At 51.3% G+C, this 23,999-nt stretch overlaps 1 protein-coding gene across 5 annotated transcripts in view; it reads left to right on the top strand.

Moving 5' to 3' along the window:
* The window catches only part of Actn4 (actinin alpha 4), a 68,986-nt gene that overhangs the window by 32,093 nt on the left and 12,894 nt on the right, over positions 1-23,999 (top strand). For 3 of the 5 annotated variants that reach the window (XM_059276587.1, XM_059276559.1, XM_059276580.1), the window contains exons 2-9: positions 11,283-11,397; positions 11,587-11,706; positions 13,573-13,659; positions 14,479-14,566; positions 16,036-16,114; positions 16,965-17,046; positions 17,768-17,853; positions 22,342-22,434. In XM_059276587.1, coding sequence (XP_059132570.1) covers positions 11,283-11,397; positions 11,587-11,706; positions 13,573-13,659; positions 14,479-14,566; positions 16,036-16,114; positions 16,965-17,046; positions 17,768-17,853; positions 22,342-22,434 — 750 coding nt within the window. Of the gene's footprint in view, positions 1-11,282; positions 11,398-11,586; positions 11,707-13,572; positions 13,660-14,478; positions 14,567-16,035; positions 16,115-16,964; positions 17,047-17,767; positions 17,854-19,729; positions 19,816-22,341; positions 22,435-23,999 lie in introns of all 5 variants that reach the window. The other 2 variants (XM_059276563.1, XM_059276572.1) reach the window with 1 other exon arrangement.

The raw sequence follows: 23,999 nt of genomic DNA on the forward strand, positions 1-23,999 counted from the left end.
AGGCCCTCGGGAGATTGGTCCATACAAAAACCTTAATGTAGCACTGGGTCTCTGGTACAGGTTGGGGTTGCAAGTCACAGTTTCCAGGTCAGAATCAGCTGCCTTGTCTATTTTTGTGAAGATCAAAGTTTAACCGGGTATTTAGTCCCCCACCCCCACCAGGAAACCTGGGCTCAGCTGTAAGCATTGAAGACAAATGGGCTTTTTGTCTTTGGAGCTAGTTCCCTGTCCTCCAGGTGAGAAGGGCCCAGCCTGAGGACCTTCCGAGCAGAATGCCAAGGGAGTGGGCAGAACTCTAATTTTAAACGTCTCTTTTGGGAGTGGAAGTTTCAACTTTTAAGTGTAACTATCTAGGTAGGCCTCACCCATTTCCTTCCTGCTGAAAAGCTCAGCAGGGAGGGCTAAACCTGCCTCCTCCATCTCCTGTCCTCCCTTCCCCCAACTTTAAATCAGGCCAGTTTCTTCCTAGATAGGTGGACTTTGAGAGGCTGGACACATCTCCCTGGGGAGGACCCAGTTCTGTGGCTTGTAACCTGAGTAGCTTTGAGCTGTTTGGCTAGTTCCTGAGCGTTAGGTGGTTCCGGAAAAGTTTGTGTGACTGGGCCGGGACAGTTGGAGCACCTTCCAACCCCAGACTGCCTGTCCCTGCTCCTCTTGGATTTCCTTAGCTCAAAGGGGTTCATCTAGTCTAACAAACTCTTTGCTGAGCCTCAAACCTCCCCCCCCCCCCCCCCCCCCGTGTCTATAAGAGCTAGACTGGCTCTCTCAACCCTAGCTTCCTATGTTACCCAATGAGTATTGTAAAATGCCATTGGCTCAGATCCACCTCCAGGGAATCTGACTCATTTGGTCTTTGGTAAAAATCTGTTTTTGTTTTTCTTTTTTTAATTAAATGTATTTAGTATGTGTGCACATGCCATGGCATGCATCTGAAGCCCAGAGAACTTGTGAGTCAGTTTTCTCCTTCCACCACGTGGGTCATTAGGTTTGGTGGCAAGTGCCTTTACCAACTGAGCCATCTCCCCACTCCAGTTCTGGCATTCTTAAAAAGCAAAGCTTGCCGGGCAATGCAGGTGCATGCCTTCAATTCCAGAGGCAGGCGAATCTCTTGTGAGTTTGGGGCCAGCCTGGTCTACAGAGTTAGTGCCAGGACTACACAGAGAAACCCTGTCTCAAAAAAAAAGGAGCGGGGGCAGAGCCCCCCAAATTCCATATATCTGTCTATTGTCAATTGATTTTTAACCAAGGATGCAATACAATTTAATTAAGGAAGAGAATAGTCTTCTCAACAAATAGTGCCTGAACAATTGAATACCACGTGCACAGAGAGGAGCTGCCTACCTCACCGTACTCTAGGGGCAGCTTCCAATGCTCAGAGATCTCCAAAAGCAAGCCCAGCGCTACAAATAGAGAAGAAAACACAGGGGCGGATTCTCATGATCAAGAGTTAGGTGATGGCTTCTTAGACAGGGCAGCAGAAACCTAAGCTAGGTAAGTACTGTACAGCTGAGCCATATCCTCAGCCCAAAGGACACAATTAAAATGAAACGACAGTCCACACAGATATTTGTAAATCATATTTGTGATAAAGGTGTAATGTCCTGCAGATAAAAAGAACTTCTACAACTTGGCAATAAAAAGATGAAATTTTAAAATGGCTAAAGGATTTGAATGGATAGTCCTCTAAAGACAAACAAATGATCAGGACACTCTCATACAGATGTTTGACATCATCAGTCAGTAGTCAGAACAGGAGGTGGGCGTGGTTAGTGTCAAATCAAGTGCTTGCCCAGCATGCACCAGGCCTTGGGTTAGATCCCCAGCAGCACAGAAACCAAACAAATGCCCACAGTAAGGTATGAGTTTATACTCACTGTAGTGAAAAAGTCAGGCAAGAACATGGCTTGGCAAGGATATGAAGGGACTGGAGTTCTTGTGTTGCTGGTGGGAATGTGAGATGCTGCCGCTCTTTGGTAAGTTCCTCTAGTGTTGAAAATCATAGCGTTATCATCTAACCTAGCAATCCCACTTCCAAGCATACCCAGCCACACAAAATTTCACAAGTCTTCACAGTAGCCAGTTCGTAACAACCAAAAGGTAGAAGCAAGAATGAACTTTTTGAAAGGAAGTGATAATCAGACATAAACATGACTCAACATGGCTGAATCTTGAAGACATACCAAGTGGAAGAAGCTAGCCTAGAAAGGCTGCATGCTCTCTGTGTATGGAATGTCCAAAAGAGGCAACTTCACAGAGATGGGAAGTGAGTCACTGTGCCTAGGAGCTAACAGTTTTCAATGATGTAGATGTCCTGGGAGTAGATAGTAGAGATCATTGCACACTGTGAATATACCCAAACTCATGGATTTTTTTTTAAAGCTAGATTTTTAATTATATACCTGTGTGTGGGTATATGCACCTGAGTACCCATGCTAGCAAAGTCCAGAAGTGTGGCATCTGTAAAGCTGGAGTTAGAGGTGATTGTGAGCTGTCTCACTGAATGCTGAGAACCAAACTCTCGTCCTCTGCAGGAGCAGCACATTCCTTTTCTGTTTGTTTGTTTGGTTGGTTGGTTGGTTTTTGGGGTTTTTTTTTGAGACAGGGTTTCTCTGTATAACAGCTCTAGCTATCTTGGAACTCACTCTGTAGATCAGGCTAGCCTCAAATGCACAGAAATCCATCTGCTGGGATTAAAGGCGTGTGCCACCCTGCCCGGCTAAGGATTCATCTTAAATTATGTGACTTACATCCCCACTGACTCTGCAAATCATATATTTTAAGAGGAATACAGAAGGCCAGCACTCTGTTTGAGGCCTGTCTATCTGAGCTACATAACAAACTCCAGGCTAGCCAGATGTGCATAGTGAGGCCCTGTCCAAAAGAAAAAGGGGATGAGGGGGAAAGAATAGTCCAAGTATACCTGTGATCTAGAAAACTCCTTTATCTAAATGACAGTGTATTCATAATCTTACTAACCCTGAGCTGGGGAGAAAGGGAGAAGAGCTCCCCAAGTACTTCTCACACTGAAAACTACTGGATTTGAAAGAGTGTTGTTCTCTGGCCCAGAACTTGGATCCTCCTGAATCAGCTTCCCAAGTGCTGTGCTCCTCCTCCTCCCCCTCCCCCAGGGCCTCCTGTGTGCTGGGCAAGGACTCTACTACCAAGCTACAGCCCCAGTCCTCCAATATGAGAAGCAGATAATTCCAGCTTCTTTTCTTTTGTGTCTATTACTTTATTTTATTTTATTTATTGTGTTTATTTACTTTTTTCTTTGTTCATTTTGTCTGCGGGGGGTCTCATGCAGCTCAGGCTGGTCTTATCAGCTCACTGTGTAGCAGGGGTGACCTTGAGCTCTTGATCCTCTTGCCTCCACCTTCCAAGTGCCAGGAATATAGACCCGTGCCACTGTGCCAGTTTCCTTTATTTGTTTGATGGTACAGCCAGCAACTTGGCAAACTCCAGAAAGAAGGGCCTGGCTTCATCTGTGGTGCTGGTGCTGAGGCGGGCACACTGTGAAGTGCTGCTGTTGGAGCAGTGAACAGCACCTCTGTTGATCTCTACAGGAGGTGGAGGGAGGGGGTCGGGTTTATTGTTGTTCCGAGACAGTCTTACTCTGTAGCTCAGGCTGGCCTCTCTTGATGGAGTGACAGACCAGCATTTTCTTCCCTGACTTGCTTACAGAACACATATAGTTCCAAGGTTGTTTTTGTGACTTCCTGTAAAGGAACAATTTTATCCCCACCTGAGGTGGTGGCGCATGCCTGTCTGCAGTCCCAGCACTGCAGTCTGACACAGTGACGTGAGACCTGGATCAAACCAAAGAAACCATTAAGTGCTACATTGGCTGAATATGAAAAGCCCAGCTCTGACCATTCTTCCCAAGAGGGTCCCAAGAGGGTCCCAAGACACAGACTCCCCAGCTCCTTGTTACCATTGGAGTGGGGACTGCTTGTGAACAGATAATGTCATTTCTGATCATAAAGCTGTGGATAAAGCAGAGTAAAGTGATAGCTTGGTGGAGCTTGTCCTCAGGGAAGGCCTCCAGGGATGGTGACATTTGAAGGGAGTTCTGAGTGATGACACACAGCCAGCCCTGTGACAAGCCAGAAGAAAGCCTTAGGCCAGCATTTCTCATGAGGAAAGACTGCACTCCAAAGTCCGTAGGGCATGCGTGCTCTCTGACACCCTTGAAAGAGATTGGCCCTGGCTGGAACACCGGCTGCCACAGGGAGACGGGGCTGGTTTCAGGGTAGACACGCAGGACCTTTGGAGTGCGGACACGACTGCACTCTGCAGTATTTACACCTCTCCCCCAAAGGGGAAGTCAGCTTTTTCGTGTAGGCTGAGAAAAAGGCCGAATAAGGCAACTAAAGACCAGAACATGAGAAGCATGCCATATTTCACTGTAACTGCTTCAAGTTAAGCTGTGTCGTCATGGGGCAGTCATACCGCAGTCCATTCTGCCCCTGGCCGAGGCCAGGCTCAGTGTCCTGGTACTGCAGTAATGGCAGTCCTGGTTCCCTGTGCTGCAGGGGCTGTCTGTGTTTCATGTTGCCATGCCCTCCCCTCCCATGAGTGACCACGAACATGCTGTTGTCTAACTGTGGCCCCTGGGTTCCATCCCCTCCAGGATCTGGTGCGGTAATGGATCTTCGCAATATCACTCACAGGTACAAACTCACCTCTTTCAGAGGCCTCAGAGACTAGCCAAAGTGATCATCTCTGCCTGGGCAGCTGGTAACCTAGATTCCAGAGGCTGAGCCCTGAAAGCACCTTTATAGTTAGTGAGGAGGCCCAGGGCCCCACAAGCAGTCTCTGCTTTCAGGAACTGAAAAGCTCTCACTGGGTCCAGCCTGGCCTGAGGCCTGGCAGATGGGCGATAAGAAAGGTGGTTCTTTACCCTAGAAATAAATAGCTCTGCCTCTCCCATGTCCAAGCCCTGGATGTCCCTCCTGAGGACCCGTGGAAGCAGGAGCCATGGGCACTGTCAGAGGCCACAGCAGACAAGGTTCAGGAGGTGGGACATCGCCTCCCCCCTCAAAGCAGCTGGTGCCCCAGTGGAGCCGCAGACCCAACACACCCAACACGGTATTTCAGAGATAAGGTTTGAAACTCAGGACCCTAGGGTGCTCTGCCTGGGCCTAGGAGAAGTGCAGTCCAGCCTTGTGGGTGAGGCAGTAGCCTGGCCTGCTGAGTGGGTGGCAGCGCGCGCGTGCAGATGGGGGGGGGGTGGAGCTTGAGGTACTGAACGGTTTTTCTTAAAATCGTGTCAAGTGAGAAGTTGATGGAATCCACATGTGTGGTATGTCGGCTAGGCCCAAGCCCTTTGTCCCTTAGAGTCAGAGCCAGCATGTATGCCTTAGCCTTGGGACGCATCACAGCCTGTCTAAGTCCAGACAGACATTACAAGGCTTCTTGTCCTGTGCAGAGTACAAAGAATGGGTTTTGTGTTGAGAAGTCAGGAAGAAAATGGAAGGGGCACATCCAGCTGGGCCGACTGCATCCTGTCAAGGGCCATCCTTGAGTTTGTCATCACAGCCTGCTGCCGTAGCACTTGGCCACTCTTTGGGAGGGTTTGCTTCTTGTCAGGGACAACCCAGAGGGAGTTCACCTCTCTGGGTTGGGGGGAGGCGTCATCATCAATGAAAGGCTCATTAAAGCCCTCTGCTGCCACATTCCTGGCCGCTTAAGTCACCTCCCGAACAATATCCATCATTCATTCACCCAGCCACCCCACATCCTGGTGGCTGGGTGGGTCCCTGTGACACAGGAAGGACTTTATGACCTGTGATGCCAAGCCTTCTCCCCTCCCCCAACACCGAAGCATGACAATGCAGAAAGCCCTCGCCAGGGTCCACACACCAGGGTCCACACACCAGGGTCCACACACCAGGGTCCACACGGAGGCTGCTCACCTCACCCACCCAGCCCCCACTGGCCTAGCACCTGACCAGTGCCAGGCACACGGGCTTCTCTTTTCCTCTCTCTGCCCTTTCCATTACCTGCCTCCAGCCCTCCTAAAATTAGAGAAGGTTCCAGCTTGCTGCAAGCAAGGCAAGCTCTGGAGACTCATCCTGTGGGTTTCCACGGGCGTTCTCAAAGGTATACAGCCCACATCCTTCCTCCCAAGTTAGGCCAAAGGCCAGGAAAGGCTACCTTCGTGGGGTGATTTCCTCTTTGGTAGTTCTGACAGGCTGAGAGCAGGATGGCCACCCTAAAAGGGCTTTACCTTCTTCATCAGGGACAGCACCTTCTTGATAAAGTCTGTTGGCTCTCCAGCACCAGCCCAGTGCTACGCGACCCATATTGACACTGGTTCCTTCCTGGTAAGACTGAGACCATGGGTCTGCGTTTTCAGTCATACCATGCATCCCTGACTTCTCTGCCCTCCTTCTACCGGAAGGAGGTTTTTCCTTTCTTCCTGCTGATGACATATAGGTCTCCTGCTCTCTGTGCACACTGCAGCAATCCGTATGATCTTTGAAAGACCCCCGTGAAGCTGTTCTGCCAATATCATTCCTTGTTCCTTTCTTTCTGCTGCTTCTGACACGGCCTTTGCACAGGTTTGTGTTACCATTTGTCTTATTCTTTGTGATTCCCTCACAGCTGCTACTTGTGTACACACATGTGTACACACACCTGCTAAACTCTCCACGGCTCTGGTATTTAGAGGGGCCTCTGAAGCCTCAGTACCTGCTACAAGTCCAGGTTGGTGGTTACGACTGGTGTGGGCGGCTGCCTCAGCTTTATGCTCTCCATTTCCTGTCAAATAGGAACAATAACAGCACCTTCACTAAATGGTGTGAGCACAGAGATGCTAGTATGTGACAGGCATGTGGGGTGGTGCCAGCAGTAAACTGGCTGTGATGCATCTGCCATGGTTGTTGTTCCCCCTCTCTTAAGGTGTGTTTGATATGGAATGTGGCTGGATTGGTCATGTATTGGCCCTGCTTAGGGCTAGGATATGCCAACTCAACTTCTATCAGATATTGTTGGGTTTGGGGGTTTTGTTATTGTTGTAGTTTTGTTTTTTTGTTTTGATTGTTGTGTTTGTTTTTTGGAGACAGGGTCTCTCTACATAGTTCTAGCTGTCTTAGAACTCTGTATAGACCAGGCTGGCCTCAAACTCACAGAGATCCACCTTCCTCCTGAGCCTTGTGATTAAAGCCTCCATGCCCATTTTTTTTTTTTTTTTTTGGTCAGGGTTTGATTTCTGCTAGGCACTCCACAGGTCTGGCCTAGAGACACTTAGCAGATGGCAGACTCCAGGCACCGGGATTGTTGCAAGCAGGCCTGGGAGTTGTGCATTGTGGAGGAAGTTGGGGTGGGCACATGGATTGAGGCCTCCAGCTATAGAAACCACCCTCTATGTCATCCACCCCACAGTGCTAGTCTGAACTGGGAAGGGAGAGGAGGAATCTGAGCAGAGTGTTATTTTTGTAACCAAGTATAAAAGCCTATGAATTTTTAATGTCCTTTTCCAACCCTAGCATCCCCGTGCTAGTCTTGCACGGAGCAGTAGTGACTGCAAGTTGCTTGTCCCCCATGTGGCTTCCTGAGTACACACTGTTCTTGCCCTCCACTCAGGACAGGAGAGCCACACACCAACAGACAACCCTGGAATACTTGAGGGCCAGGAAGGAGCACCTCCCTATCTATCCTCTTGCTGGATGTCTTCCTGGCACCTGCTCTGTGTTGTGCAGTCAGAAAGACAGATGCACATGGCACAGCCACCACAGGCCTTTGGCATGTGCACGACATTGAGAACCTCACAGGCCAGGCCCAGGGCTGAGTGACTGGCTTGCATCACTCTTTAATCCTCATCTTAGCAGAGATTATGGCCCCATTCATCTTTCTCATTTACCCAAGGTTATGGCAGTCTTGGCAGAGGCAAGACTACCTCATTTTACTGCCCAGAGGATATGAGTAAAGATGGAAGGTGTTTCAAGGGCTAGTGTGGCAGCCCCTGTGAGCACAGGTGGCTTGCACCTGGCTAGTAGGATTTATTCATCGTCTCCTGCAATCTCCTTTCTCCTCTAAACTGCAGGAGCAGGCCAAGGACCTGTACAGAGGAGAGGGCATCCTACACTTCCTGAGGGTGTTTAGGGGAGGAACCCATCAGTGTATATGATTCACCTGGCACTGAATATCTGCCAGGGCCTGTGGCAGATGCTTAACGTGCCTTTCTCTACAGTTAATCCTTAGAGCAACTCCAGAGGTGGGTTCTGATCAGTCCATCTTACAGGGCAGGAGACAAGCTGCAGTGGGTGACGTTGTTTGCACAGAGCAGATACCCAAGAAGCTGGCCTTGAGACTTTCACCTGTACTCCTCCCACAGCATGCTGGGGTAACCCGTGTAGGCCCGGGGAAGCAGGGATACCCTTCAGACACGTGCCCGGGACTCTGAGCAGTATCAGAGTACCAGAGAGCTGCCCTCCTACGTGCTCAGGCTGTCAGATGTGACTTGGTCACTCTGTGGTCCATCCACATCTTTCACACACATCAAGAGCACACACCCGGCATGCTCAGCCCTGTCTGCTACTGTACTCTGGGCCAATTCCTTTGAGCTCTATTCTTGTAATTAGCAGTGTTATGGATAGAGCCTAAGGCCTTTAATGTAGTAGGCAGGCACTCCTATGGCCCCAGCTCATCCTCTGACTGCTGTACCTGTCTGCTGTGTTTCGGACAATAAGGCTGTGAGACAGTTTTCTCCTCGGAGTTCACATGTGGCAGGAGAGTGGGGCTGTGTGCCTGCTAGAACCCAGTAAGGTAGGAAAAAGTTCACACTTGTCATCCTAGCACTTGGGAGGTGGAGGCAGGAAGATCAAGAGTTCAAAGCTAAGGCAGGAAGATGGCTGAGCAGTAAAGAGCACTGGCTGTTCTCCTAGAGGGCCTGTGTTCAATTTCCAGCACCCACATGGCAACTCACAACTGTTTATAATTCCAGTTCCAGTGAATTCAATGCCCTCTTCCAGCCTTCAAAATGAAAAGAATTCAAATCTGGCCTCAGCTACATAGTGAGAGAGGGGCTAGTATCCTCACATACACCCCATCCAAAAGGGCAGGGGGGATAAAGATAGAGAAGTGGGTGGAAAATGCTGCTTGATGAGCGCTATGGTCTGTGCCTGCATCCTGGGAGGACAGAACACAGCAGGTACTTGTGGAAGGGATAAACTGGGTTCCTGAAACCAGGGAAGGAGGAGACATTGAGCATTGTCATGCTCTTAGTGCGCAGGGTTTCACCTAGGGTCCTTGTAATGCTCACAGCTCCAGTGGCATCTTCATTGCCATTTACAGAAGAGGCAATGGATGTTAGGAAAGGTTGGGAAACTTGTCTCAGGTCTGACCTGGTTTGTCTAGATTCAGAGTTCCCAGGAGGAAGCAAGGGAAATGGGGCTAGAGGGGAAGGGGATTCGCAAACAGCTAAATGAAAACCTGCTCTGGAGTCCCTCCCCTAGAGGAGCTTGCAGCTGTGGATGATAGAAGAGACAGCTGTCAGAGACTGTGAGAGGTGCTGTGATGCCCACTGCACAGAGGGCCTGTCTGAGTGGCACATTGAGGGAGCTGTACTGTGGGCTGCTTTTGGTTTGATTTGTTTTGTTTGAGACAGATTCTTGCTCTGTAGCTCAGGTTGGTCTCAAACTATGATCTTCCTGCCTCAGCCTCCTGAGTGCTGGAATTATAAGCATGTATCACCACACCCACATGGGCTGCATTTTGAGTGATGAGTAAGTGTTGGTTCCATTGCAAGGCCACAAAGTAGGCAGAGGCATGGTTAGTTGAGAAATAGCAGTGTGCAACCAGAAGGGGGTCTCTGTCTCCCAGACAAGGACCTCTGCATGGCAGCAGGGGTGGGTGTGGGTGGTTGAGTTTTGCCACTCTCGTTTCCCTCGTTTGCTGAGTCCCTGCTGTAGGTTGACGTATTAATTAGGCAGCATCTTTGTCTGGGAGGCGCCTTGTGTGGAGTCTCTGAGTGAGCAGGCCTGACGGCAGTTGTCAAAACACATGATACTTGGCCAGAGGCTCCATGGAAGCCCTTGGCACCCCGTGTGGCCTTTGCTTACACCCCAGGCATGGAATGTGCTCTTGCATGTCCCTGGCGGGTTGCCCGTTTCTGTTCTGGGGGCTCCTAGGCGAAGCAGAGGCTTGGGTTTTCCCAGACTGTGCTGTGGAAGGGAAAGGGCCAGTTTCCCCCAGAAGACGCCTGGGCTTGTTGGTGTTAACTGATCTGAGTCGCTTCTGTGGCACAGACAACACGCTCCAGCTTGCAGGCGCTGAGTGGCTCTGCACTTGGGTGTTCTGCCATTGTTTGCGGTGTGGTGGGGTCTGGGACTGCAGCCCTCCATTCCAGAACACGTGCTTTCACCTTCCACAGATCTTCAGAAACTTCTCAGATATGACTGCCCTCCACTTACCTTACAGCACATCCAGTTCTCAAGATTTGAAAGAACGGGCCATATAGAGAGGCCAGGTGTTGGACCTGTAAGACAGCAAACTGTGGGACAGAATTGGGGCTCAAAGCCCTGGCCTTAAATGGGAGGGCTTGGCTGCTAGGCTACCTCAGCTCCAAGAAAGACCAGTGAGCCTTGATTTGTAGAATGCGTTGCTCACCCAGTAGTGTTCTTAGCCCGAGTCATATCTGACCAGTAATAGGAAGGTCATAGCTGAGGTCCTCCCTCAGCAGGATGCTAAGTAAAAAAAAAAAAAAAGAACCTGTTTGAGGCCAGCCTGGTCTCCAAAGCGAGTTCCAGGACAGGCTCCAAAGCTACACAGAGAATCCCTGTCTCAAAACAAACAAACAAACAAAAAACAAACAAAAGAACCTATGCCCTCTTGGACCGGGGTCTGGGAATGAGGTCTTAAGCTCCTCGGTCCAACTGTTTCTGGCATCCAGAGCCTACAAGTCAGGCACAGCAGGCAGTAACTACTTTCTGTAGTTTTGTCATTGGGTTCCACATTTAAGTTATCCCCCAAGTGATTGTGTGGCTGGCATGTTTCCCATAGGCTTCAGTGTCCTCTTTAACTGCCTGCCTGGATCACTTTTAAGATCAGGGGGGGAAATGTATGTAGCTGGATGTGGTACCAGAATTCTGCAATCTCAGTATTTGGGAGGTGGAGGCAGAAGGGCTATGAGTCCAAGGCTATCCTTAGCTATATAGCTAGCTTGAGACCAGCCTGGGCTACATGAGATGCTGTCTTAACGGCATGACGTATATGGAGGGTGGTTTCAGGGTCAGTACTACTTGGTGGAAACCTTGATCCTTCTCTGTTCTCTTTTCCAGACCTTCACAGCCTGGTGCAACTCCCACCTGCGGAAGGCTGGAACTCAGATTGAGAACATCGATGAGGACTTCCGGGATGGGCTCAAACTCATGCTTCTCCTGGAGGTCATTTCAGGTGAGGCTCAGGGAGCATTGTGCAGCCCACACTGCACCCTGTCCCAGCAGGTGCTGATGCTGCCCCCTTGCCACCAGGAGGAGCATGTCACCCTTCACTGCAGCTCTACCATGGGACAGCTTCAGCCTGTGTGGTAGGGCTGGAGTGGCTTGGGTAGCTATAAAGACCTCTCACCGCCTTTCTCCTCAGGGGAGCGGTTGCCTAAGCCAGAGCGGGGGAAGATGCGAGTTCACAAGATCAACAATGTGAACAAGGCCTTGGACTTCATCGCCAGCAAGGGAGTCAAGCTAGTGTCTATCGGGGCAGAAGGTGAGCAGGGGTGGGTGCCCACTCAGCTGGGCTCCCAGGCAGGACTTCTGTGTGCTGAATACAGAAAGCTTTGCACTTAACCCCCCAGTACCTTCTCAATAGTGATCAACAATGGCTACTGCCGTTGATAGCGTGAAGGATCCACAGCCTCTACACCCTAAGCAAAAGCTAGTATGCACTGGGGGTGAGGAGGAATCTTTGCGAGTTGGACCCTGTACACATGACCTGGTTTCTGTCTGCCAAGAGCACCCCTGCCTACTCCGTATAAGTAGAAGGAAATACAAGGAGAGAAGGGAGCTAATAACCTGAGCAGGGTATTGGAACAGGATATACAAGGTCAAAGGTCAGCCCCTAGGCTTTGGTCCAGCCGAACAGACTGAGCACATGACCCTGGACACCCAAGATCCCTCTCCTGAATGGACTCCCAAATCTGTGCCACCAACCCTAGGCCAGCCCACCCTAGAACAGCAGCTCCTTAGGGCCCTGGAGTTGGGTTCCCAGGCACCTTTGGATGAGACAAGGACCATGGAGCCCAGAGGCTGCCAGCAGCCTGGGCTCCCAGCTCTGCTCATTAGTCAAAGTGCAGTTTCTTGTCCTGACATTCATGTTGTCCCAGCTTTTAGAAAAACAAAGAAAACTAATTGCCATTAATGACAGGGCTGAGAATTTGGCCAGGACTTTAGGCCAGAATGTGCACCTCTGAATTCCAAGGCCCTGCCCCAGCCTGGGACCTCTGAAGAGGAGTGCCAAGCCTTGCATGCCACAGTAGAGGTAGTTTGGTGTTTGTTTAAAAAATCCAAACCCCCAAATTCAGTCGGGCCCAGAGATTTTCTGTCCTCTCATGGATCTTGGCTCCGGGCTCCACTCCAGCCCTGCACTCTCACAGCTGCGTTTGTTTTGTTCTGAGGCTCGTCTATAAACACAGAAGGGACCCGGTCTGCAAATGTCCCTTCCCTCTTCAAGTCCTGAGTGATTCTGTCCCAATCCCTATGGCCATCACACGCCTAGAAAAGGGTAGAGGGCAGCCTCACAGAGCATGCTTGAGAACACTGGCCCCGAGGAACATGGCTTCTTCCTCAGGGCTATGAGAGGGGCGATTTGAAGCCCAGAAACATCTGGTGGGTGTGTCATGCCTCTTCCTTCCAGAACTCTGGCCAGCCTGTACCTGTGTCAGCTGTGGGATGGGGCATGGCCCTCGACTGAAGGAACCCAGCCCTCTTGAAGTTTAGCTTAACTTTTCTGATGGGAGAGCTGTTTGTCCCCATGCTGTAGTGGGCAGGTAGCCCTGCTTGGTATCTGGATCAATAGCTGTGAATCCTGGGAAGGCAGGACAGACATTCCATTCCCCTGCCTTCCCTAGAGCTCAAGTCGTAGACTGCTTACCTAATATTGTCTGCTGTAAATGAGCTTTAAGTTGGGACACCTACTGTGCACAGAGGCAGGCAGGCTGTAGGTCACTAGGAGACGACATGGTCTGCTTGTGCAAGAGACCGCATAGGTGGTGGCAGAAAGGAAGTGGGTGGTCCTTAGTAGGTGTTGGTGTAACAAGTGGGCTGAGCAAAGACCTACTTAGCCCTAAGTGCAGGTTACTCACATAAAGGTGGAATTTTGCCACAGTAGTGGATGACAAGTGTGAGGTAAGGACCACAGGCCTGGGACAACCTTGGGAGGAGCAGTCCTATGAGCTGCCAGTGGAGAAAAGGCCTTGGTGACTAGGAAGCACGTGTACAGAGGCCTGGGGACTTCGAGGATAGTATTAGAGAATACTGGGTGCTTCCTCCTGCTAAGGCTCTGCCTGGGGGTGAGGCAAGGAGCCTGGCTCTCATTAACAACCTTCTTTTCCCCTGCCCTTTGTCCCGTGTGCAGAGATTGTGGATGGCAATGCAAAGATGACCCTGGGAATGATCTGGACCATCATCCTCAGGTTCGCCATCCAAGACATCTCTGTGGAAGGTAAGCCATGGCAGAGGCATCTTCACTCTCCCAGGACGGGGGAAATTAAGAAAGAACTCTTGGTTTTGTCTCCATGCTTCCATGCTTGCTTGGGGCCCATCTCTCCCACAGCCCTTCCCGGCCCCAGGTTACACCAGGACACTGGTGCTTTGTGGCCTCAAGTTCTTGAACTAACCCCATGTTCTCCTCGTGAAGTAGACCAGGATGTATAGCCTGGTGACTTGGCTTCTTTTTCTTTCTGTTCCACATACCTATTGAGGGGATGTGTCTTGGACTGCTTAGGCCATCCAGGAATGTTGCCACTTCCAACTAGCTACTGTGTGCTACCAGGCCAGTGTGTGGTGGGGCTCCTGGGTGCTAGGTCACCATGGTAACCAGGGTAGATATGTTCCTGTAGGATTGTAGGACTCCCAGTGTAAAGACTGCCTAGTTACCCACAAGGAAAAGATGGCACCTGGGGGCTTATTGTAAACAGCCTGAGGCTAGTCTCCAGGGCTCCCACACCATGTGGCCTAGTGGCTAAGAGCAGGCTAGTCAGGGATGGGGACAGGTTCATGTCCTGACCTTGCTCCTTTCTGGGATAGCCCCAGTGACAAAGCTTCTTGGAGCTAGGCTCTGTGTGCTGGCAGTTGGATGGGCAGAGATCCATCCACATCCAGAGTGGGAGCAGCTGCCACTGCTGCTGCTGTATTATGGCTGCTGTCTTTTCCCTGGGGTTTCATTTGGTACCCATGCCTGAGGCCAAAGGACTGTCCAGCTTGAGCCCTCGTCTGTGGGCTTAGTCTTGACCTTATCTTTCTGTCATTGTGTGCTTTGCAGAGACCTCTGCCAAGGAAGGGCTCCTCCTCTGGTGCCAGAGAAAGACAGCCCCATACAAAAACGTCAACGTCCAGAACTTCCATATCAGGTAGGTGCCTGGCAGCACCCTGCTTGTCCTGGGATCCAGGTCCTTCCTTCCTCATGTTTTCATGTCGGTCTGTGATAGGGCGAGCCTCGGTAAGTCCCGCCCTGCCATAGGCCCTGTGTGCTCATGGACAGTCTGTTCAGAGAGGAGACTGTAAAGTTCTTAAAAGAGCTGCAGGCTTGCCAGCACTTCTTCCTTAAGCAAAGTGGCTCTCAGGGGCCACAGTCAGCCTCTTTCTTCATTTGCACACTGCAAAAGTGACCAGTGCATAGATTGCCATTGTGTTTAACTTCAGAGAATGTGCTCTCTATCAGCTAAGGTCAGCAAAACTCAACCCAGCCAGTGGTCGCTGTTACCGGAGTGAAGGAGGCAGAGGATAGATGCAGTTACTATAAACTGAGGTGGACAGAGTTTGTGCCCTGTGAGGCCAGAGCAGCAGGAGGCTGTTGTCTGCCTGGGGTGCGCTTGAACTCAAAGTGCATGACTTTACCACCTAAGCCTCTGGGACAGGGTCCACAGGGCCCGCTGCTTTGTCCTCGGCCTCTCTGGGGCCCATGCTGCTGTCAGGACCTTTCTCATTGTGCTCTGTCCTTGAAAGCACATAGTTCCCCTTGGTGGCTCTGCTCAGTGTAGCTTCCTCTGCTGCCTGCAGGTGACCTCACTATAACTTCACTTCTTGAGTCAGTAAGTATCTACAGCTTGCCTGCTGCTTCCACACTTGGGGGCACAGCAGTGGCTCCCTGCAGGGCTCACCTGCCCTCCCAACTGAGGACCAGTAGGCAACCCAGATACAGATGGTTGGGCTGCTTGTTTCAAGCAGTGAGGAGATGGGACGTAAGCAGGAGACCCATTCTGAGCAGGTGATACAGAAATCCATCCTGGAAGGAACCAATCCTTACAGGATCTCGGGGAAGACAATGTGCCTAATCTAGCTTGTGACTTTGTAGGGATCATTTTGCTCCAGAGAACTTCAGTCCACCCAACACTCAGGCATGTAGCCAGCCCCTTGCCTGTGCCTGCGTGATTGCGTCAGCCAGAGTTCAGGATCCCACCCACCTCCCATAGTGTCCCCTGGTGCGGGCCTGTTCTGTTTAATGAGCCCTTGTATGCAGCGCAGGCTACTTAGGCCATCTCATCAATCAGCAGACACCCAGGACTTGTCACATGTAAGGTTCTGTGAATCTTAAACGCTCACAGCAGCCCTGAGATAGCTGTGGCCGCTATCCCCACTTTCTAGGCATAGAAACTGAGGACACAGCTCTGTGATTTGCTCAAGGTCACGTGGTCGGTGCTGAGCCAGTACTTTTTCTCAGACTGTCCGGCTTCGGAGGTGGGCTCAAAGCTACCCTGGCATACCATGTCCCTGCAGTGCCTGCCGCACACTGAGCCTTCTGTGTGTGGGATTTAGTCATTGCTGTAGGCTCTCCCAAGGCAGCAAGGAGCCGCCTCATAACCTTTGCCTTCTCTTACAGCTGGAAAGATGGTCTGGCCTTCAATGCCCTCATCCACCGGCACAGGCCCGAGCTGATTGAGTATGACAAGCTGAGGAAGGTATGTGACCTGGATTCTGCCCAGCCAGGGGAGCTGGGGGAACCTCATGCTAGTCTCTCCTGGTCACTAGCTTGGTGGCTGGCGTTCACCTCCTGGACACCCTCAGGCACTGTCCCTCCATGGGCATTGCAACTGACTGGACTGTTTTAGGACCGGTCTTACTTGACCTTTGACCCCCTTTCTTGACCTTCTGGATTCTAGAAGCATTCTTCTGTCTGGGGGAGGAAAGAAGGGGGTTTCAAACCTTCCAGGAGGCCACCATTTCCTGTGCAGGCTTGCTCTTATTTGCTTACACAAAGCTGCAAGCCTGGCCTCCTGGAGAAGACAGGGAACCATGTCCAAAGCAGCCAGCCACCTGTGTCACACCAGGCCAATGGGATTGCAGAGTTCAGGGCCAGACAGCTGCTGCGGAATGATGGTACTTTTGGGCTGCTCTGGTTGGGGCAGGGCCCTGGAGCCTGAGAGAACTCAATCAGGAGTGTTGGGGGAGAACATGTACCTAGCCTGCTTGGGTGTGGTGGGAACAGGGGTTCTACTGAGGTTAGCCTCAGTAAAGTGGTGAGGGAAGTGAAGCAAACCAGGCCCGTTGGGTAGGCACTGGGGTGTTGTAGAGAGGGAAACATGTGTGTTCTTACTTGATATACACACGCCATGGTCTCCCAAGCCTGGACCACACCTACAGCCAGCTTTGGGCAGGAATTGTGTAGAGCACACAGGGATGAGAATTCCGAAGACACTTTCCAGCCCTGCTCCTCAGGGCTCTCCTGTCTCAGGCCAGCCCTTTGCCTTTTACAATGATCTGTGTTCTGCTCCTGATAGAATTCCACATTTCTCCCACCTGTCTGCCCAGGATGATCCAGTCACCAACCTAAACAATGCTTTTGAAGTGGCTGAAAAATACCTTGATATCCCCAAGATGTTGGATGCTGAGGGTGAGTGCCTCCCTGTGTTCAATCAGCACTGTGTTTCCGGGGCCTCATCTATCTGGGCCTAGCTTTGGCTGGGCTGCGCAACTCATCAAGCCTAGGGAAAACCTTGGGGCTCTAACTGGCTGAGCCAGGGAGAAAGGTCGGATGAACCCGAGGGGGCCAGAGCAGTGCACCATGAGCCAGAGGTGGCCAGATGCATCCAGAATGGCAGAAGAGGGAGAGAGGGCCGTGCTTAAAGAGTCGGCTTTTCTGGGATCGTGGACTGTCTAGACTCACAGAGCGGGCAAGGTGGCTGAAGAGGCCCGCCCCTGGCTTCCTGTGAACAACCCTGACCTCTCTCCTGACCAGCTGAAGGCCTGGGGTCTGGAGCCCGCCAGAGTGGAATGTTGTTTTTTCCTTTTCCGGCTTTGCTCCATTTCCCAGCCAGCACCACCTCCAGGCAAGACCCATGTCTCTGGCCTCTGATGGCCCTTGGAGTTCACTGTCCTGCTGCCCCTTGAGGCCATTCTCAGAGAAAGGAAGTGGCCTCATTCCAGTTCAGTTACCACAGCTTTGGTCTTTCCTGAGCCCATGGGGGGAGGTTAGGATGTAGCTGAGCCCAACTGGCATTGAATCAGCTTAGAGGGTCCTTCCCCTGGCTTAGTTGTGGCTCTGGGAGCCTGTGGGTCCTAGCAAGTGGCCTCACCCCTGCTTGGGCCACTTAACCCTTGTTGTTCACTTACAGACATCGTGAACACAGCCCGGCCCGACGAGAAGGCCATAATGACATATGTGTCCAGCTTCTACCATGCCTTTTCAGGAGCGCAGAAGGTACCGGGCAGGGCCAGGCAGTCCTCCTCGCCGCCACTGCCCAATGCCGCTGCTGCCTCTCGCCTCTCACGCTCACTTCATTTCTCTTGCAGACGGTAGTGGCCTCTCTTGGACTAGAAGCCAGCTCCCTCAGTCCTGGGCATTGCTGCCTATCTAGTCCTTGCTCAGTCTGTGGGTGCCTACTGTATACCAGGCTCTGTTCAGGCAGTGAGGACACAGGTTCCTGCTGATTCAAGGAAGCTTACTTCCTAGTAGGTGAGACAGACAGGTCATGTGATGTGATGAGGAGCCAGTGGAGGCCAGGGGGCAGGGTGGTGTGGTAGAGACTGCTGGATCCACTGGTAGCCCAGGGCCATCCGCTGGAAAGGGGCTTCACCAGAAGCAGAGGCTGCCAGGTAAAGGCTGCACAGGCAGTGGAGGCAGTGGAGCCTGGAGAGATGACAAGGACAGGAAAGCAGAGTAGCAAAAGGCATCCAGCTGTGCTTCACTCTAGAGCCTGGGAGGCCTCTGCTTAGCTTAGGGTTTTCTCCTTCTTTCTTAAATTTATTTATTTTTGTTTTATGCACGTGTGTCTCTGTACCACATGTGTACCTGCTGCCTAGGGAGGCCAAGTGTTGGATCCTCTGGAACTAGAGTTACAGATGGTTGTGAGCTGCCATGTGGGTGCTGGGAATTGAACCAGGAGTCCTCTGGAAGAGCAGCCAGTGTTTTTTAATTGCTGAGCCGTCTCTCCAGTTCTTTTTTGTTTGGTTGGTTTTTGGGTTTTTTTGTTTGTTTGTTTGTTTGTTTGTTTTGTTTTGTTTTGTTTTTTAAAGATTTATTTATTTATTATATATACAGTATTCTGACTGCATGCCAGAAGAGGGCACCAGATCAAATTATAGATGGTTGTGAGCCACCATGTGGTTGCTGGGAATTGAACTCAGGACCTCTGGAAGAGCAGCCAGTGCTCTTGACCTCTGAGCCATCTCTCCAGCCCTGGTTTTTGTTTTTTGAGACAGGGTCTCATGTAGCTTAACCAGCTATAAAAAGTCCTGATACTCTTTTTGTCCACCTCCCAAGTGCTGGCATGTACGACCACTTGGGATTTTTGTTATTGTTTTCTTTTTTGTTTGTTTTTCAAGACAGTTTCTCTGTGTAGCCCTGGCTGTCCTGGAACTCTTTTTGTAGACCAGGCTGGCCTCGAACTCAGAGAACCATCTGCCTCTGCCTCCCAAGTGCTGGAATTAAAGGCCTGCGCCGCCCGCCACCCGGCTTTTTTTTTTTTTTTTTTTTTTTTTTTTTTTTTTTTTTGAGACAGTGTCTTGATGTAGCCCTGGCTATCCTGGTAATCCTAGGATTTTCTATGTAGACCAGGCTGGACTTGAACTTTCAGTTTCAGTGATCTTCCTGTCTGCCTCTTGGGTGTTAGAATTGCCAGTGTGTGACACTATGCCTGACTCTCTCTTTTTGAGACCTGATCTTACTCTGTAGCTCTTCCTGCCTCCACCTCCTGAGTGCCAGAATTACAGGTGTGTGTTATTGAGCCCAACATCATTTGGAGTTTATGAAAAAATGGTTGGTAGTTCAGGTGACATGGTTCAGGCTTTCAGAAAACAGTCGCTTAACTTTTGACTTTTCTGCTCCAAATGCAACTGCTTCATACAGTCTAGTTAGTTTGTTTCAGTGGCCTGGTTGAACAGGAGGCCCCTCCCTCAGAGCCTGATGGCCCTTCTGCACACATTGGCAGGGCATTTCCCCCAGGTCTGAGCTCCACTGGCTTCCAGTCCAGAGCAAGCGCTATTCTTCCCGCATGAGCCTTGGGCCAGCTGGCCACCTCCCTCCTGCGTCTTTCACTCTCTCCTGTCTCTCTCTTTCTCTCTCTCTCTCTGCGCAGATATTGTGGGCACTCTGAGGCCAGATGAGAAGGCCATCATGACTTACGTGTCCTGCTTCTACCACGCTTTCTCGGGGGCCCAGAAGGTGAGCCAGGGTGGGAGTCCACTGCTATGGACTCAGATTTGCCCTTTCTGTCACATGCACGCCAGCACTGTGGGTCCACATGTACCTGGGTAGAGCCCTGGCTGACCAGTGGTGAATCTGTCCCAAAACCTCACAGACATTCTTGCATTTGAGCATAGCCACCTATGGTAGATAGCGACACGGCTCGAACCACAGACAGGAATAGAGGTCCAGCATCACAGTAGATGATAAAGCCGGGCGATGACCCCTTGCTTGTCCTGACCTCTACTTCAGGGCCGCTTACCTGGTGAACCTCCTTTCAGGAAATTCTTTCCTGCCCAGACACTGAGGAGGCTCCTGAGAGCAGGCTGCCTCTGGAGCAGATATAGGCGGGACAGGTAAACGTGTCTATTGTGTCCTGAGTCTCCCTGAGGTCTGCTGACCTCACACCACGTCGTGGCTCCTGTCAGGGACCCATGGTTCTATGCAGAGGACTGGACACTTCTGTGCCCTCCTGGTCTTGAAAAGTTGTTTGGACAGCAGCATCGTGTTAGTGGCCAGGAGCTAAGGAGGGATGGGTGCTTGTTTTGGGAACATTTGCCTCACTGGGCCCTCTCCAAGGCCATTAGACCCATCTGAAAGAAAAGGAAACTGAGGCTCCAACACTGCATCTGTCGTCTTCTGTAGACTGCCTTCTTAGATTAGAGCATTACATCCAGTGGGTGCCTCACTGTGGGCAGTCTGGTCTGCCCCTGCTTTGCCCTCTCTTGGTGCGTGATCTTGAATAGGTTACTTTACCTCAGTGTCCCCATTTATGAGTTGAGAGTCCTATTACCCCTCACAGAATTTTTCTAGGCATGAAATAATAAGCTCCAGGGCTTAAGGCAGTCCGTGGCACAGCAAGGCTACCCAGTTCTTTCCAGACCCCTCCCCAGAGAGCCAGCTTTCAGAGCCCCTTTCCATCTGCCCAGCATGGGTTAGCTCTTGTATCTGGTATGTTATGCTGGAGGGCACGGGGAAGGAGGATGCCCATATCATCCCCCCCCACCTCCCCCCGCCCCAGGTAAGGAAGGCTGAGTGGGAACAGGTAATGGCCAGCCCCAGCTAACAGCATGGCTACCACTGGACACACCCACAGTGGGCCTCCCTGGCCTCGTGTTGTGTTTGCTTTTCCTTTTACCTGAAATGCCTCCACATCTGGAACTATCCTTAGGTCTGGTAGAGGGAGGCTTTGAGGGAGTAGATGATCAGTTACTAGCAGAAAAGTCCAGGGCAGAGCAGTTGCAAGTTTGGGGACATCTGGGCTCAGAAAACGTGTGACTGGCATACCTCCTAAGGTAGAGGTCAGCCTGGTCGTACAGGGAGGAGAGTGGGGAACCTGCTAGATTCACCTTTCTCCTCAAAGAGTGTACCTCGGGACATCTGGCAGTGCCTTTTACTGTTGCTGTCCTTTTCCCAGAGGCCAATTCTGTCTCCTCAAAGGGTGTTTCCTGGGTGAATTCAGGCCTGGCACAAGAGTGCTCTCTTCCCTGTGTCTGGTTCCCAAAGCATTCATTCTTTCTTCCTTTATGCACTTAAATTCATCAATCCTGAGCACCTAAAATGCCCCATGTCCCAGCAGTGAAGCAGAACACCTGGCTGGCAGCACCCCAGCAGCAGAGTAGGTTAGAGCTTAGGGTACCAGCAGTATGCTCAGTTAGGGTCAGAAGCTGACCCCAGCAGCACCTCTGGCATAGGCCCTTGTGAGTCTCACCCTGAAACAAGTTCTGGTGTTAGGCCCGGGTGCTTCCTGCAGCATGGTGTGTGGTGTGCACCCAGGTTCACACCACCTGTGGCTGCTCTGTCGACCCCTGCCTATCCCTGTGCCATGTGTGAATGAGAAAGTGTGCCGGGCCTGGAGCTGGCTCCCGAGCTTTGTTTTCCTCCTCATCACTCTGTAGACCCTCCTCACTATTTCTGTTCCTGTTCTGTTGCCGTTCCAACTCTTCTTGGACCTTTTCTGTGCTGCCTGAAAGGTACCTGCCTCCCTTCTCCTGTGTGGTACTTTCCCCTCACTCAGGTTCCTTAGAGTTCGGGACCAGGGGCCAGCTCTGTGTCTGCCCTCCCCATGCTTTCTTCTGCCCCTCAGATTGTGATTTGTTGCCCGTGTGAGCTCCTATAGTCAGCCGCACCTCTTGAGTGGGAGCCAGAAGGGGCAGAGCATGCACTGACCACAGGGACTCCATAGTACTGGCACCCCACCTCCAGCGATGTTCCCATTCAAGGGGAGACTCTTGCCAGTTCTTAGGTTCAGCACAGCCCCACCCATTCCTGGGCACTAGAAGCCTGGTTCTAAGCAGGGGCTCAAGTCTTGCCACTACCCTTCTCAACAAGGCCCCTAAGGACATGGCCGCTCGAGGCCATCATCTTATTGGAGATGTACTTCCTCTCTTTCCTCTTTGGGGAGTTCTCTGTGGGTCTTGGACAAGCTGCTTTCGAGGGACCTGCTTGTTAGGAGGGAGGGTCCCCAGCCCCAGGCAGTCCTGACTGTGTGCTTCCCCACCCCAGGCTGAGACTGCTGCCAACCGCATCTGCAAGGTGCTGGCTGTGAACCAGGAGAACGAGCACCTGATGGAAGATTACGAACGCCTGGCCAGTGATGTGAGTGTGTGCTCCATGCCCCACCAGAGTGAAATATAGGCAGGGAGGGCCAGAGAGATGGCCCAGCTGTTAGGAGTGCTGCTTGTTCTTCCAGAAGACCTGAGTTCAGTTCCTGGCCTCTGGGGGCCAGTGGAACATAGACATACATGCAAGCAAAATACCCATACATATCAAATAAAAAATGAAGGTTTGGGGTTTGCGGGAGAGTGGGGTACACAGGGAGGCAGGAGAAGTAAACGGAGTCTTATGTAGCCCAGTCTGGCCTTGGGATTTCTCATCCACCTGCCTCCACCTCCCAAGTACTGGAATAACAAATATCATTTTGCTGTGCAAGTAGATGTAGCAATGAGACCAAGAAAATGTGGAGTACAGAACTTGGTTTGGAATTCACCATGCTTGAGTCCAGAGCTTGGGTTTCTACCAAGATGTTCGGTTTCAGTTTCCAAAGAGCATACCTGTGTTCTTAGAACCATGACTCCTAGACCTGGAGGATTTCAGGATTACTGGTTTGAGGTGCTAGATGTCAAACATGGGGCCTCATGCATGCTAGGCAAGCACTCACCCTCTGAGCCACATCCTCGCCCCAGGCTTTAAGATTTCGTGGACTGGAAACTTGAAAGATGTTCAACAGTCAACCCAAAGTGGCCAACTTCCCCCAGTTGAGGGTGTACACTGGCCGTGCTGGGGCTGGGGTGGAGCTGGTTGAGGGTGTCCACTGGCGGAGCTGGGGCTGGGGTGGAGCTGGTTGAGGGTGTCCACTGGTGGAGCTGGGGCTGGGGTGGAGCTGGTTGAGGGTGTCCACTGGTGGAGCTGGGGCTGGGGTGGAGCTGGTTGAGGGTGTCCACTGGTGGAGCTGGGGCTGGGGTGGAGCTGGTTGAGGGTGTCCACTGGTGGAGCTGGGGCTGGGGTGGAGCTGGTTGCTGGAGCTCTTGCTTACCATGTGCAAGGCCCTAGCTTTTGTCAGGGATGATAGAACAAAAGGCAAAAACAAAAAAGCCAGTCATCCCCAACCCCAAGACAAGGCAGAAGTCATGTTCTTGGGCACCATTCACCAGCCCCGGTGCCTCTTTTCTTAGCTTTGTCTTTGCCACTAAGAACCATTCTGTGCTTATCTGTGCTGGTAATAACTACTTTACTGTTCGGGATTGTTTTTGAAGACCCAGTCTGTTGGCTTGTTGGTACTCTTCCTCACGCTGTCAAAGATCAGAGTAGGTCATAAGAATACGGTTTTTTGTTTTTTTGGGCTTTTTGTTGTTGTTTTTTGTTTTGTTTTGCTTTTTTCCAGTTTTCTATTTTTAGGTGCTAGGCCTTTTGTATGCACTGGCACCCAACTGAGGCAAACACATTGTAGGCTCTTACTATTGTGTAAGCTGCAGTCAATAAACCCAGGCAGAGCAAGTCTCAAGACAGCTGTGGCCAGTGAGGTCAGCAGTCACAAGTCCTGTGACAGTCTGGAAGGGGGTCTTCTGGGAAGGGACAGTAGACTTGAACTGCCCACTTCAATTTGGGTAAGAAAGACGCAGAGCAGAGGCATGAATAGGAAGAAGCGGGTAGCCGAGTGCTCC

Source organism: Peromyscus eremicus, chromosome 1, assembly GCF_949786415.1.
Source record: "Peromyscus eremicus chromosome 1, PerEre_H2_v1, whole genome shotgun sequence".
In the NCBI taxonomy this organism is placed as follows: Eukaryota; Metazoa; Chordata; class Mammalia; order Rodentia; family Cricetidae; genus Peromyscus; species Peromyscus eremicus.